Raw genomic sequence first — 12,425 nt, 5'->3', positions numbered from 1 at the left:
CGCGACTGTTGTGGTCGCAGGTTAGAATCCTGCCTCGGGTATGGATGTGTGTGATTTCTTTAGGTTAGTTAGGTTTAAGTAGTTCTGAGTTCTAGGGGGTTGATGACCTCAGATGGTAAGTCCCATAGTGCTCAGAGCCATTTTGACTCGATTTTGTAATTACTGATACTACAACACATACCCTCTCAACACTTTAGTTTCAGTTCGTTTTTTCGCCCTTACGTCTGCTGCACTTTTCTTTTAAGGTAGTCTACACTATTCGAGTATAGCTGTTTGTGTGGCCTCATTACTATCTGACTGGCAAACCATTACTGAAACCTGGGATTATTACATTGCACGCTTCTGTCCTCTCGCCCCATATGCGGAATTCTCACATTCTACGCGACCGCTCACTGGCATTTAAGGGATACCACATCACCACTCCTTCCTCCGATTGTGCTGTACTACGTAATGTCGTGATATGGTAATAGATACCCAGGAAGTAATACACGGTTCAGATGATGTTTTGCTTCACACGTTTATTCCGTCAGAGATTGTACAGAGTTTCCTGGCGGTTGTCGCCTGCCGCAGGCCTCCTCTCCTGCTCCTCACGAGCTGGCGGTGCTGTTGCTGCTGGAGACGCTGGAAGTGCTGGAGTCGCTGGAAGTGCTGGACGAGGTGTCGCTGCTCAGCTTGGACTTGACGCTGTCGAACAGCGCCTGGGTGGAGCTCAGGGCCTGTAAACAAGCGCAATATTTACCGTCGCTCACCGTCGATGGCTGAGAATGTGCATCAGACCAAGAGTCTCTGCTCGTGTAAATTACACGGTGGAAGTAATTTCCAGGTCTGCAACGTAAATGTTAAGAAGAATCGGTGAAATGTTGCATTCCAGTCTGACGTCTTGATTTATTACCATCTAACCCGGTTTTGAAGTGGCTACTTTATGATTATTTTGGCGTCATCATGTATACTTTTGTTTACCTCCTTATGGTGCATGGGGTACCTTTGCCTATCCATTATTGTCTATAATCTATTTCTGATCAAGGTGTCAGAGGCTTTTTGAAATGGAAAAAAGTAATACGTGTTTCCGATCTGACATCTCATCGTCTTTCTAAAATTCTCTTGATGCTGAAAATTGTTATCACTGTACAAGATCCTTTCCTAAACCCACTTTGCTCTTCTCCCAAGCAGCCATTTGTTTTTACTTTCAAAGAATTATTTATTGTTTTTGAGTAATCTTTATAAGCCTAGTTCCTGAGAGTTTTACCCCTGTAATTATCCCACTGATTTCTTTGGCCATTTTTAAACTCAGAAACTACCTCAGCGGTTTTCCAGTCAGCAGGGATTTTATAACTTCGCCGGTACTCACTGAATAGATCTAACAGTCTCAGTTCGCGCATCGTCCCTGCATAATTCATAAGTTCAGCAGTTACTCCATCTGCGCCACAACTGTTGCGATCTGTCATACTTTTCAGATCCTATTGAATCTCATCTAAGATTAGCGAATCTAGAATCTTATTATAAATGGGTGTTGGGTAGTCTGTATTCATTGCAGCAGTCTCGCAGAACCTTAACTTCCTATAATGATGCATCCACTGTTATTCATTAATTACCTTCATTCTAGCATTATCTCTCTCCGAGTGATTTCAATTTTTTCTTTGCTAAATTTGCAAATGAGACGGATAGGAAACGTCTACCAGCTGTACAAGGAATCAATGTTAAAAAAATATATCGGCTCAAGCACTTGTGTAAAACGCTAAGATTGACGCGTTTCGTAAGTCAAGCTTCCATCATCAGAATAATAAAAAAAAAGGAACCTGTTAAAACTAGCTAAAATGGAACATGCAATAGGCACAATAAAACTGATAATAAAATGTATTGATACAAAATAATTCCTGCCATAATAATAGCCAGAAACTTTCTGCTTTTACATCTTTAATAGGTAGAGCCTTTAGAGTCCCTATGAGTGGAGAAGACAGAATGACTGAGCTGAACATTGTGAAACAACTAGCCAGAGCTAATGGGTATCACCAAAACGTTGTCAATAAATTAATACGGCAGAAACAGCGCGCGAATGCAAGGAAGAATACCGCAAATAATATTACGAGAGTCACAATACCATACTTCGGTGATATTTCGCAAAAAGTGGCTAACATTTTCAAACCTTTTAAAGTTGATACCGCTTTTCAGACCAATAATACGCTGCGATTTAAACTAAGAAATAATTTAAAGCAAGAAAGCGATAAATATGAGAGAGCTGAGGTCTATAAAATTCAGTGTAACACGTGCAAGGCAAGCTATGTAGGCCAAACTGGTAGGTCCTTTAAAGTACGTTACAAAGAACATAGCGATGGCTAATGGTTCAAATGACTCTGAGCACCATGGGACTTAACTTCTGAGGTCATCGGTCCCCTAGAACTTAGAACTACTTAAACCTAACCAACCTAAGGACATCACACACATCCATGCCCGAGGCAGGATTCGAACCTGCGACCGTTGCGTTCGCGCAGTTCCAGACTGTAGCGCCTAGAACCGCTCGGCCACTTCGGTCGGCCGAACACAGCGATGCTTTCCGGCTTAATAATTTCGAAAAGTCAGCTGTAGCCACGCATATTTGGAAAACGGGCACCCCATGTTGGGAATAGATCAGGATCTCGTTATTTTACATAGACAGGACAAAGGCAAAAAGCTGGATCTACTAGAACAGCTGGAAATTACGATACATAGCGTGAATAATCAGAACACACTGAATGAACAGCTAACTGGTGATGCAGATAACTTTTTCAAACATTTCACTGGTTTCTTTTAGTAAATACATTTTTAGCAATTGGCAGGATACCATCATTTCATGAAGTCCTTGGAACATGTATACGTTATCTGTTTGTATAGACATCTCTGTGACTTCCTTCTTTACTTGCGGGTGAGCTCACTCGCGTTTCAGTGTCGTCTTTGGTTACGTGGTGCGTGGTATCAAAGAAGACGCACGGGCGGTTTACGACGATAGAGGAGAGAGCCTTGTGGTTAGATGTTGAACACCATAGGCGACACCATTTTAGAGTTTTTTATATTTTGACGACTATGTGGAGATGCACCTTGGAAGACACGGCTGCAACAAGCGAAGTAGCCACGATGTTTTAATTTTATTATCAATTTTATTGTGCCTGGTGCATGTTCCATTTTAGCGAGTTTTAACAATTTCTTTTACTTTTTATTAATCTGATGATGGAAGCTTGACTTCCGGAACGCGTCAATCTTAGTGTTTTACACTATAAACAAGTGGTTGAGCCGATATTTTTTTAACATTGACATTCACAACTACGACCTCTCATCCAGTGCGGATAAAATCAAAAAAATGTACAAGGAATCCTCCGCTATGCTCCGTACACTGGGTTGTGGAGTGTTCATGCAGATCTAGCAAGGATTACTTGCAACTCTGTCGACGGAACGAAACCGAAGCGTACCTCCTCGATGGAGGAGACGACCATCTGCGCCTTGGCGGAGGAGGCGTCGGCGGCGGCTTCGTTGAGGGCCTGCACGGCGGCGGCGGCCTGCTGCATCGCCTGCTCGGCACTCGCGATGTTGTCCTGCGTCGCGTTGCCCACGGCGGCCACCGCCGTCTCCATGGCGGACACCGCGCTGGACGCCTTGTCGGCCAGGTCGGACGCCGCGTCGGAGAACGCGCTCTCCACCAGCGACTGCAACAGCAAGGCGGACACGTCAGCCAATACCGGGCTCTCTACCGTCACACACGTTCTGAACCCCAGAACCCTCTGTTACCAGAGTGTACGCGCAGATGTACTATGATTGTAGACACTGCTCACGCTCATCATCTAGTATTTTATGCGTACACTGTTCACACATGTGAAAATCATATACAGTTTTGAATATAACAGACATTGCCATGCCCTTTTATATCATTATCATAATTATTAAATTATTTATTAGTTAAACGGACAAACAGATACAGTGGGAATAACACAGCCAACGAGTGGCACGCCAAAAGTTTATTCAGACCTTTTCCCAGGTTTCGACCGATATGAACCCCATGGTTCCTTCGCAGTTGTCTTCTTTTTACATATATTTTTCTTTCCAACTTCTCCTATTGCCCCTTTTAGAGATGTCCATTCATCTTCAACTGTACTGCCTACTGAGCTATTCCATACTGCTGTATCTATAGCCTTAGAGAACTTCAAGTGTGTATCGTCATCCCTTAGTACTTCTGTAGGCCATTTCTTTGCTTATTGATTCTTACTGACTAATCTCTTGAACTTCAGCCTACTGAGCATCAGCGCTGCATTGCGATCTGAGTCTGTATCTGCTTCTCGGTCGGGTTCGATTCCCGGCGGGGTCAGAGATTTTCTCTGCCTCGTGATGACTGGGTGTTGTGTGATGTCCTCAGGTTAGTTAGGTTTATGTAGTTCTAAGTTCTAGGGGACTGATGACCATAGATGTTAAGTCCCATAGTGCTAGGAGCCATTTGAACCATTTTTTTGCTTCTCGGTACGTCTTACAGTCCACTATATAATTTAGGAATGTTTGTCTGACCATGATATAATCTAATTGAAACCTTCCCTTATCACCTGGTCTATCCCAAGTATAGCTCCTCCTCTCATGATTCTTGAACAGTGTATTCGCAATTACTAGCTGAAATTTATTATAGAACTCAATTAGCCTTTCTCCTCTCTCATTCCTTGTCCACTCCCCATACTCTCCTGTAACCTTTTCTTCTGCTCCTTCCCCTATAACTGCGTTCCAGTCCACCCTCACTATTACATTTTCATCTCTCTTTACATTCTCTACTTCCTTTTCAATATCCTCATATACTTTCTCCATCTCTTCATCTCCAGCAAGAGATGTTGACATGTATATCTGAACTATTGTTGTCGGTTTTGGTTTGCTATCGATTGTTATAAGATCAAACCTATCACTAACCTGATCACTGTAACATACTCTTTGCCCTACCTTTCTATTCGTAACGAATCCTACTCCCGTCATACCATTTTCTGCTGTTGTTGATATTACTCCATATTCATCCGACTAGAAATCCTTGCTTTCTTTCCATTTCACTTCACTCTAGATTGAGCCCTTGTAGTTCCATTTTCAAATGGTTCAAATGGCTCTGAGCACTATGGGACTCAACTGCTGAGGTCATTAGTCCCCTAGAACTTAGAACTAGTTAAACCTAACTAACCTAAGGACATCACACACATCCATGCCCGAGGCAGGATTCGAACCTGCGACCGTAGCGGTCTTGCGGTTCCAGACTGCAGCGCCTTTAACCGCACGGCCACTTCGGCCGGCCTTCCCTTTTCAGATTTAATAGCTTCCCTACCATGTTGAAGTTACTGACATTCCACGCCCCGTGTCGTAGAACGTTATCCTTTCGTTGCATTAGCAAGTGCAAGTGCAAGTACAAGTGAAAGTGCATTAGAAGTGAAAACGAATCGGCACGTTTACGAGCTATTATACGTTTTGCTTCATCCCATTATTCTTCGAGAGTATTTGAAACTTTATTCCCGACCAGTTCTCGTTGTCTGCAGTAGTAAGTAGAGCACATGGCCACACAAATAAATCTGTTTTCCTCGCAGAAAGCAATTCAAAATATAGGTAGTCTGAGAACTTGCCAATTCGCTGACAACCGTAGTGCATCTGTACACTTAATCGCGAGTCATCGATAAGAGCGCACACTTTCGTCATCAACCTTGTGGACGATGAAAAAGTTGAGGACATTACAATGAGGTATGAAAGTTTTGGGCTACTTAGATATGGCGAAACGACATCTAATGTCTCCGGGAACGACCAATAAACATTTTGTCTGTAACAAAAGTTGTTCTCCGTGACGTGATCTATCACTCCTGAAGGTCCCATGTAAGGAGTTGTAGACATCCTGTACATGTTCAGTAATCAGAATCTTACAATTTTCAAACCTTAGCTCAAAACTAGCAATGAAACATTAATTATAACTATGGATTAGAGCGCGATTTCACTTTCAGTGTCCTACGATCATTTGTGTAGCGAACGACAGCTGCACCTTTCTCTCTAATTTTTAAGGTTTGCGTTGTTCATTTCGACCACTGACATAGAATATTTACTCCGATGATAACAGTTTAGGGTTCCCTGGATGTTTTGTCGGCCAGTATTGGTCCATACAAGGTAATTTTGTAAACACAAAACTATTATGTCGACCATTTCGTTCGAACATTCTGCAAACGCGCCACATTCTTCGAACACCTTGCCCCCCCCCCCCCCCCTCTCTCTCTCTCTCTCTCTCTCTCTCTCTCTCTCTCTCTCTCTCTCTCTCTCTCTCTCTCGTTTTCCACACACAACACTGCCTGTAAATTACTGAAAACTGGTGTGCACGATGCCAAATATCACAAACAGTTACCTTTTCTGGTAGTTAATTTCCCCGTCATCTCAGCATGCCAAGCAAAATCATTTCACGTCAAAGGATTCGTCTACTTACCTCAATTTTGTTCAGCTGTGTAGACGTAGAGTTCAAAGCATCTTTTACTTTGGCAGCCATGGCGTCGTTAAATGCCTCTGCGCTGTTGAAGATGTTGTCTGCAACGTTCTTCGCAGTGCTTGCGGCGTTGTTCATTGCATTCGTGATCGCATCAATCATGCTTTCAATGCCTGAAGAGGAACTCTGTCAAAAAGCAACAAATATCAATCATTGACTCGGGTATAGTTTACGATACTCTCCAGGAAAGTCACTTTCAGCTAAAGCATTACTTTATAATGGACATTAAACCAAAGACGGATTTATTAGGTGTGCTTGAATCGCTAACGAAACCTGATACCTAGTTGTGAATACTGAATATTCCGATACCACGAACGAACATATACCAGATGCAGAGCCACTACTGTGCAAAAGGAACTCTCGCTTCTGTTTACAGTGATACTGCAGCTGCAATAGGCATTGCGTAGGAACATGCATTCGGAAAACCCTTAGAATTACATTATGCCTTAGAATAGACATAAAATTTCATCCATGCGTACTTTATATGGTGAAATAACATTTTCTTGCAGACATAAGGATCACAACTTTATCTTCGACAAGGATAGAAGCTGAAGTTACGAATTAGAATTCATTCATAATTTGCTTATGCAGCGACATAGCAAGAGAAATGTGTAACTATAATTTCTGTTCGTGTAAGTTATAAACAGACATGTCATAATTACTTACTTCGGAGCTAGTTGCGTTGCCCGAAGTGGTCGCATTACCCGATGAAGAAGCGGTAGAGTTGTCAGAGGTAGTGGCATTGGTCGAAGCGCCGTTGCTGTTCCCATTCACGGCGTTCTCAATACCTTGCTGGATTCCGTTTGCAACTGTTTCTACGCCGTCTTTGATATCACTGATGATTTCTCCGATGTCAAAAAACAAGGGAGACGCAGACACCTAAAGTAAAGAAACGACAAATATTAAGTTTCTTTCAGGACAAGTGAGAGATTAGGCTATATTCTTTCACCCACTTTCACTCTTACATACGGTAACAGTAAATTTTGGTTATTAGGTATCACTGGATATTTTCACACTTATTTTATTACTTTTATGTCCTCCTCAAGCTCCGTAATTTTTCCGTTTTGGCTGATAATTTCGAATTACATTGACATTCGCTGATCCAAAAAAGTCTGATTAGTAAAGCTGTCAAATCTCAAAGTCTTCTCATATAAATTCCAATTTAATGCATTTACTTTAACAAGCACAACGACCTCGTAATATAGTGTTATGGCGGAGACCTTTAATCTAACTTCATCTGTCCACATAAAAGCAAATATACACATACATACTTCTGCAAAAAAATTTCTGACAAGCTTGTCTTTCCTTTCACTTTCAGCAGCCATTTTAGTAATGGACTCGAAAACTAGTGTTTTCACTCTTACATTGCGTTCACAGTGCCACGCCTTCCAGCTAGAATATTTATTGAGGTATTTGAAAACCATTGGCATATTCAACTTGAATGTAGGATTTTACGATTCAGGGAAACTGTTCAGCATACAGATTGAGTCCGTGATGGTGATACAAACTTTCAGCGATGATGGTGAAGGGTAAAGGTATCATTATGAGGCATGAGATCCTAGTCCAGAAACGACAGAGTTGAAAGTTATAACAGAAAATCGTTCTGATATCTCTGACAGTTGATCACTTCCACTGCAAGCTCTTTGCTTTCCGTATTTTGAGAGATGATAGTATGGACGTAAACAAACAAAAAATTGTTAAGCATGGGCTCTAAACAGCATAACTTGAACACTTCTCCATCATCTATACTGTGGAACAAGTCTCTTTTACTACGAGCTCTTTGTCTTCCATGTTATGAGAGGTGTAGTCTGTCCAGTAAACATGGCCTCTGGTTTGTATACCTTAAAAGCTATGAACACTTGTTCATATTTCCTATAGTGAAACAAATTTCTTCTTCTGAACATGTACTTATAGCTTTTAAAGTATACATTTTAGAGCCAATGTTTATTAGACCTTTTTTCTAGGTTTTTTATATTGTTTTTTCCTAAAATATGAAAAGCTAAGATCTTCTAGTAGAAGTGGTCTGTTGTTACATGTATCAGATAGAAATTCCTTATACTTTTGGTTATGGACCGAAATTTCAAACTGACGCATGTATGCTTCTCCGTATCTCTGAAACGTTTCAACATCATTACGGAATTACCATGTATATCTGCAACATAAGTAAGTTTCGTGTGAGCATATATTTTTTTGAAGAGGTACCTCTTTGTAAGGAGATTAATTACCGTAACTGTGTTGTTCTTCTAGAGGAGCATCAGGCTTTTGTCATTGTAGCAGTTGTTTTTTTCTCTCGTTACAGAATGATATTTGCTAGCTTCATACGTCTAATAATCAATTTAGTTTCTGACCGTAGGAAGCATTCGAGAACAAGTAATCCCATTAAACTCCTCACACGTAGCAAGAGAACTTGATCAACTAGAACAAATTGCACATGGAATAGGAGCAAAATGCGAAATATCATAGTTTATGGTAATTTGATAAGGTAGCTTTCAATGGAAGACACACCGATATGCAATAACACTAACCGTGTTAGTAAAGCTATGGAGAGTAATGCAGCGGCGATTCTGTGTGGCATGTCCCCGGTAGATTTTCAGTGGTACGTGACACCAGATGTCTACGCAGGGTTACATATTTCCCGTAAATTGAGGGCCGTAGGTTTGTGGGCTTGGAGATGTCACCCAGTCACGTCCCTGGTTTGTTCCACTGTGTTCGTATCATGCGGGTTTGGTGGCCAATACATAACGTGAGATCACTGCCATGCCCCTCAAACTATTATCGGGTAGTCTGGCCTTTTGACACGGCCAGTTGCCCTACTGAAAGGTGCTAGGGCCGTCAGGAAAGTCATGAAGCATAAAGACATGGAAGTGGTCCGTAATAACATTCACTTACTGTACTTCGACATGTAATTATTACGAAAAAATATACAACGCGTGTGTCTCTGCATGGTTAAAGTATTTAAATTCGTTTTACATTCTTGAATTCACCGCAATTCTGACTTCATGTACTCGTCTTAAGTGAGCACTTGTTATATCTTACGTTTGGATGTAAAACAGAAACATTTTTAAATAAGGGGAAAGATATGATTTGCAAGTTGTTGCATCACTGCAACGGACAGTTCCCATAGTAATTGTGTCATTGGTCAAAGCCAATAATTGTGAAGTAAATTTGACTTTAACTTTTAGAGCCACTGTATCTGTTGTTTCAGAGCATTCGGAATCGTGAGAAGCTATAGTGCAAGAAGATATATCTTTAGTGATAGAAATAGTAAAGGATTCATGAGAATTGATTCTCATAATCGTACCAGAATTTCTGCTAAAATGGCTACTCACCTACATATACTTTTAAGAGAATAGTCTTCACAAAAATAGTGCGACGAGATCAAAACATTCCAGGTAGAATTACAATCGCCAAAACTCTTATAAGTGGTTTCGCCATTGTGGTGATTCAGAGGTTGAACGAAAACAAAATCGAAACTAAACTACTAATTGGCAGAAAAAAACAATCTCATTCGGCGAGTAGACCATCGCGCTGTTCGCAACCAAAAGCTTACGATTCAGCCTTTTTCCACATGTAAGGCGTTGTGGACATAATGCAATGGTCAGGATGGTATGGTCATTATGAAAGGAAAGGTAACTGGCGGATTTCTGCGAATACATTTTAAGTGACAAACGTATGACTTAAAGTAACTTAGGAGGTTAGCTACCATTCTAGTATTAGTTTCAGAATTACTGCCATCTTCACAAATCCACGTGTAAAGGTAACACAAGGACAAAAGCGTTTCCAGTTGAGTCATCTCACGTTACGTTCACAGCTGATACCGCTCGTGTCCTTGTGCTATCTTTGCACTTGGATTTCTGAAGATGAAAGTAATTCCGAAACGCGTCATGCATAATTTATGTTCAATAAACTCATTCCTCACCTGTTGTATGATTTTATGCCACCTACCAATCTTAACTACAGATTAAACATAATCAAAATTTAGATGATTATGTTCACTGTCGTGCCAACGGTGTAACTCTTGTTGCCAGGATGGAATTGCATCTAAACACCACTGGAAATGTCAAAAATTGGTCTGCTGAGAAAAAAATGAAATAAGACGTCTTCTCTGGCACTAATTATTGCCGAATTTGAATATTACCATCTGGTGTTGTCCATATTCGCAGACTAATATAGCACTGTCCTGCAAAGGATCGGAACAGTTTCTGTTTAATTAAAAGCATAAAACCCGACTGGCAACCTTTCAGAACCTATATTTGTCGATCGTCAGAAGGACTCGATGCGTTTTTGTGTCATAAGTATCTGTACACTGTACTATGTGAGCTTCTCATAGTATTTAATCAAACTCCCGAAAACGTTAAACGTGAGTTTACACACTAATAGCGTGCTGAAACACGTGCAATTTCCTATGTGACAGTAGCCAGTAGAACAGCCTGTCGTGGTTTATTTGGTAAATGGTTTAAATCGCAGCTAGCAGAATCGGCTCGCTTTGGTTGTAACATCTAAAGATTCTCAGGATGGCGAAGATATTAAGGCCAGCAACAAACGAAGCAGTGGTTAGAAAGATGTGTGTACAGAAGCTGTATAAGATAAAATGCAGAGAATCCATTATTCTCAATGGCAAAAAGGAACCAGTTTTAATGTGATTTTCTGTCCCTAGAAGTCCAGGAAATCTGTTGAGGCTGTTGTGCAAAGATACAATTTATCATGGAAGCGGGGAAGTGGGTGCTCATAATCCACCAAGCCCAAGAGATTAAGTTCGTACCCAGGATAACATACGGCTGAGTGTGAACCTCGTGCTACATACCTGCGCTACCACAGCCAATGCGACGACGATCACCAACTTGGAAGCCATGTTGTCTGAGGACGACTCGGTACAAGTGCAATACCTTGACGGTTGGGCAGTGTTTTATAGGCACCCACCGTCAGCAGTCACACTTGTTGACGTTAATCGCAGGTGTCTCTAACACTTCTACTGCAAACAGTACCGCCTGTACACTTGTTTATTCAGGTGTTGGAAACGATAGTATACAAAAGTCTCCGAACATCCGTAATGTTTCTCACCCGTTAGTGTTGAAATATGGAAATTCTGACTCGAAACATAGCAAAGGGCAAGAACAAAATGCCTATGTTCAATTTACCACTGTACCACGAATACAGATATGTAACGTTGGATTATTCTAACATTTATAATGTGATGAAAACAAAGTACAGAAAATCTATCAGACAATCGGAATATCAGTAAATAACGTGAAGGGGATGAAAATGTAATAGTCTCGAGAATAGACGGAATAACAGAATTATTTGAAAATGTATACCAACTACAAAAGAGAGTAAGACAAGAGACTTTTTACGATGCGGCTCCAAGAAGTTAAGTGATTTTTTTTTCATTTCATGGGAGTACGTGGAACGCACAGCAAAGATAAGGAGATACAAAAACTGGCAAAATTGGATCCAAGTGCAAGCTTGTAATCTGACAAAACCTGAATAATAATAAAAATACGTTAGTTTATATTGAAAAGATGTGCTAAGAAGAGAGCAACTTGCAATTTGTAAACTGATATAATGAGTTCTAGTACCTGACAAAAAAACCATAGGACCACATGTAAGGACCTAGAACAGCTCAGAAAAATAAGCAACATAGATTTTATTAAGGGAAAGGGATCCATAGTAGGAATAAAAAGGGCAGAAGCAGAAAGTCATTGTTAGCAGAAATTCATTGTTAGCCGAAGAAATTCTTCCGCTTATCAGTGAAGTACGGAAAGAGTCCCACAGTTCGCGAAAAAAAACTCACAGCATACGTTGCTTAGGAATAAAATTTAAATCATGCGCAAAGAATTAAGAGGAAAATTAATGAAACTAAGAGAATTTAAATAAGGTAACTAGAAATGCATAACAGAAATACAGACATCGTTTACATGGAGATTGG

The 12,425-nt window shown here is 40.7% G+C and overlaps 1 protein-coding gene across 1 annotated transcript; it reads right to left on the bottom strand.

Moving 5' to 3' along the window:
* Positions 1-498: 498 nt before the first annotated feature.
* Positions 499-11,392, bottom strand: LOC124596593 (uncharacterized serine-rich protein C215.13-like). The gene is made up of 5 exons (XM_047135788.1): positions 11,304-11,392; positions 7,166-7,378; positions 6,443-6,625; positions 3,441-3,674; positions 499-716 (listed from the first exon to the last, which is right to left on the bottom strand). Exons 1-5 carry the CDS (start codon positions 11,349-11,351, stop codon positions 588-590), a joined length of 807 nt encoding a protein of 268 aa, XP_046991744.1. The 5' UTR covers positions 11,352-11,392; the 3' UTR covers positions 499-587.
* Between the last annotated feature and the right edge of the window lie 1,033 nt (positions 11,393-12,425).

The sequence above is a fragment of the Schistocerca americana genome, chromosome 2, assembly GCF_021461395.2.
Source record: "Schistocerca americana isolate TAMUIC-IGC-003095 chromosome 2, iqSchAmer2.1, whole genome shotgun sequence".
Classification (NCBI taxonomy): domain Eukaryota; kingdom Metazoa; phylum Arthropoda; class Insecta; order Orthoptera; family Acrididae; genus Schistocerca; species Schistocerca americana.
This window is presented reverse-complemented; position numbering and strand designations above follow the sequence as displayed.

Coding starts and splice junctions, on each gene's coding strand:
- LOC124596593 (XM_047135788.1), bottom strand. CDS start 11,351: ATGGCTTCCAAGTTGGTGATCGTCGTCGCATTGGCTGTGGTAGCGCAG. Junction 7,379..11,303: donor CATTGGCTGTGGTAGCGCAG/GTATGTAGCACG, acceptor TCTTTACTTTAG/GTGTCTGCGTCTCCCTTGTT. Junction 3,675..6,442: donor CACAGCTGAACAAAATTGAG/GTAAGTAGACGA, acceptor TTGCTGTTGCAG/TCGCTGGTGGAGAGCGCGTT.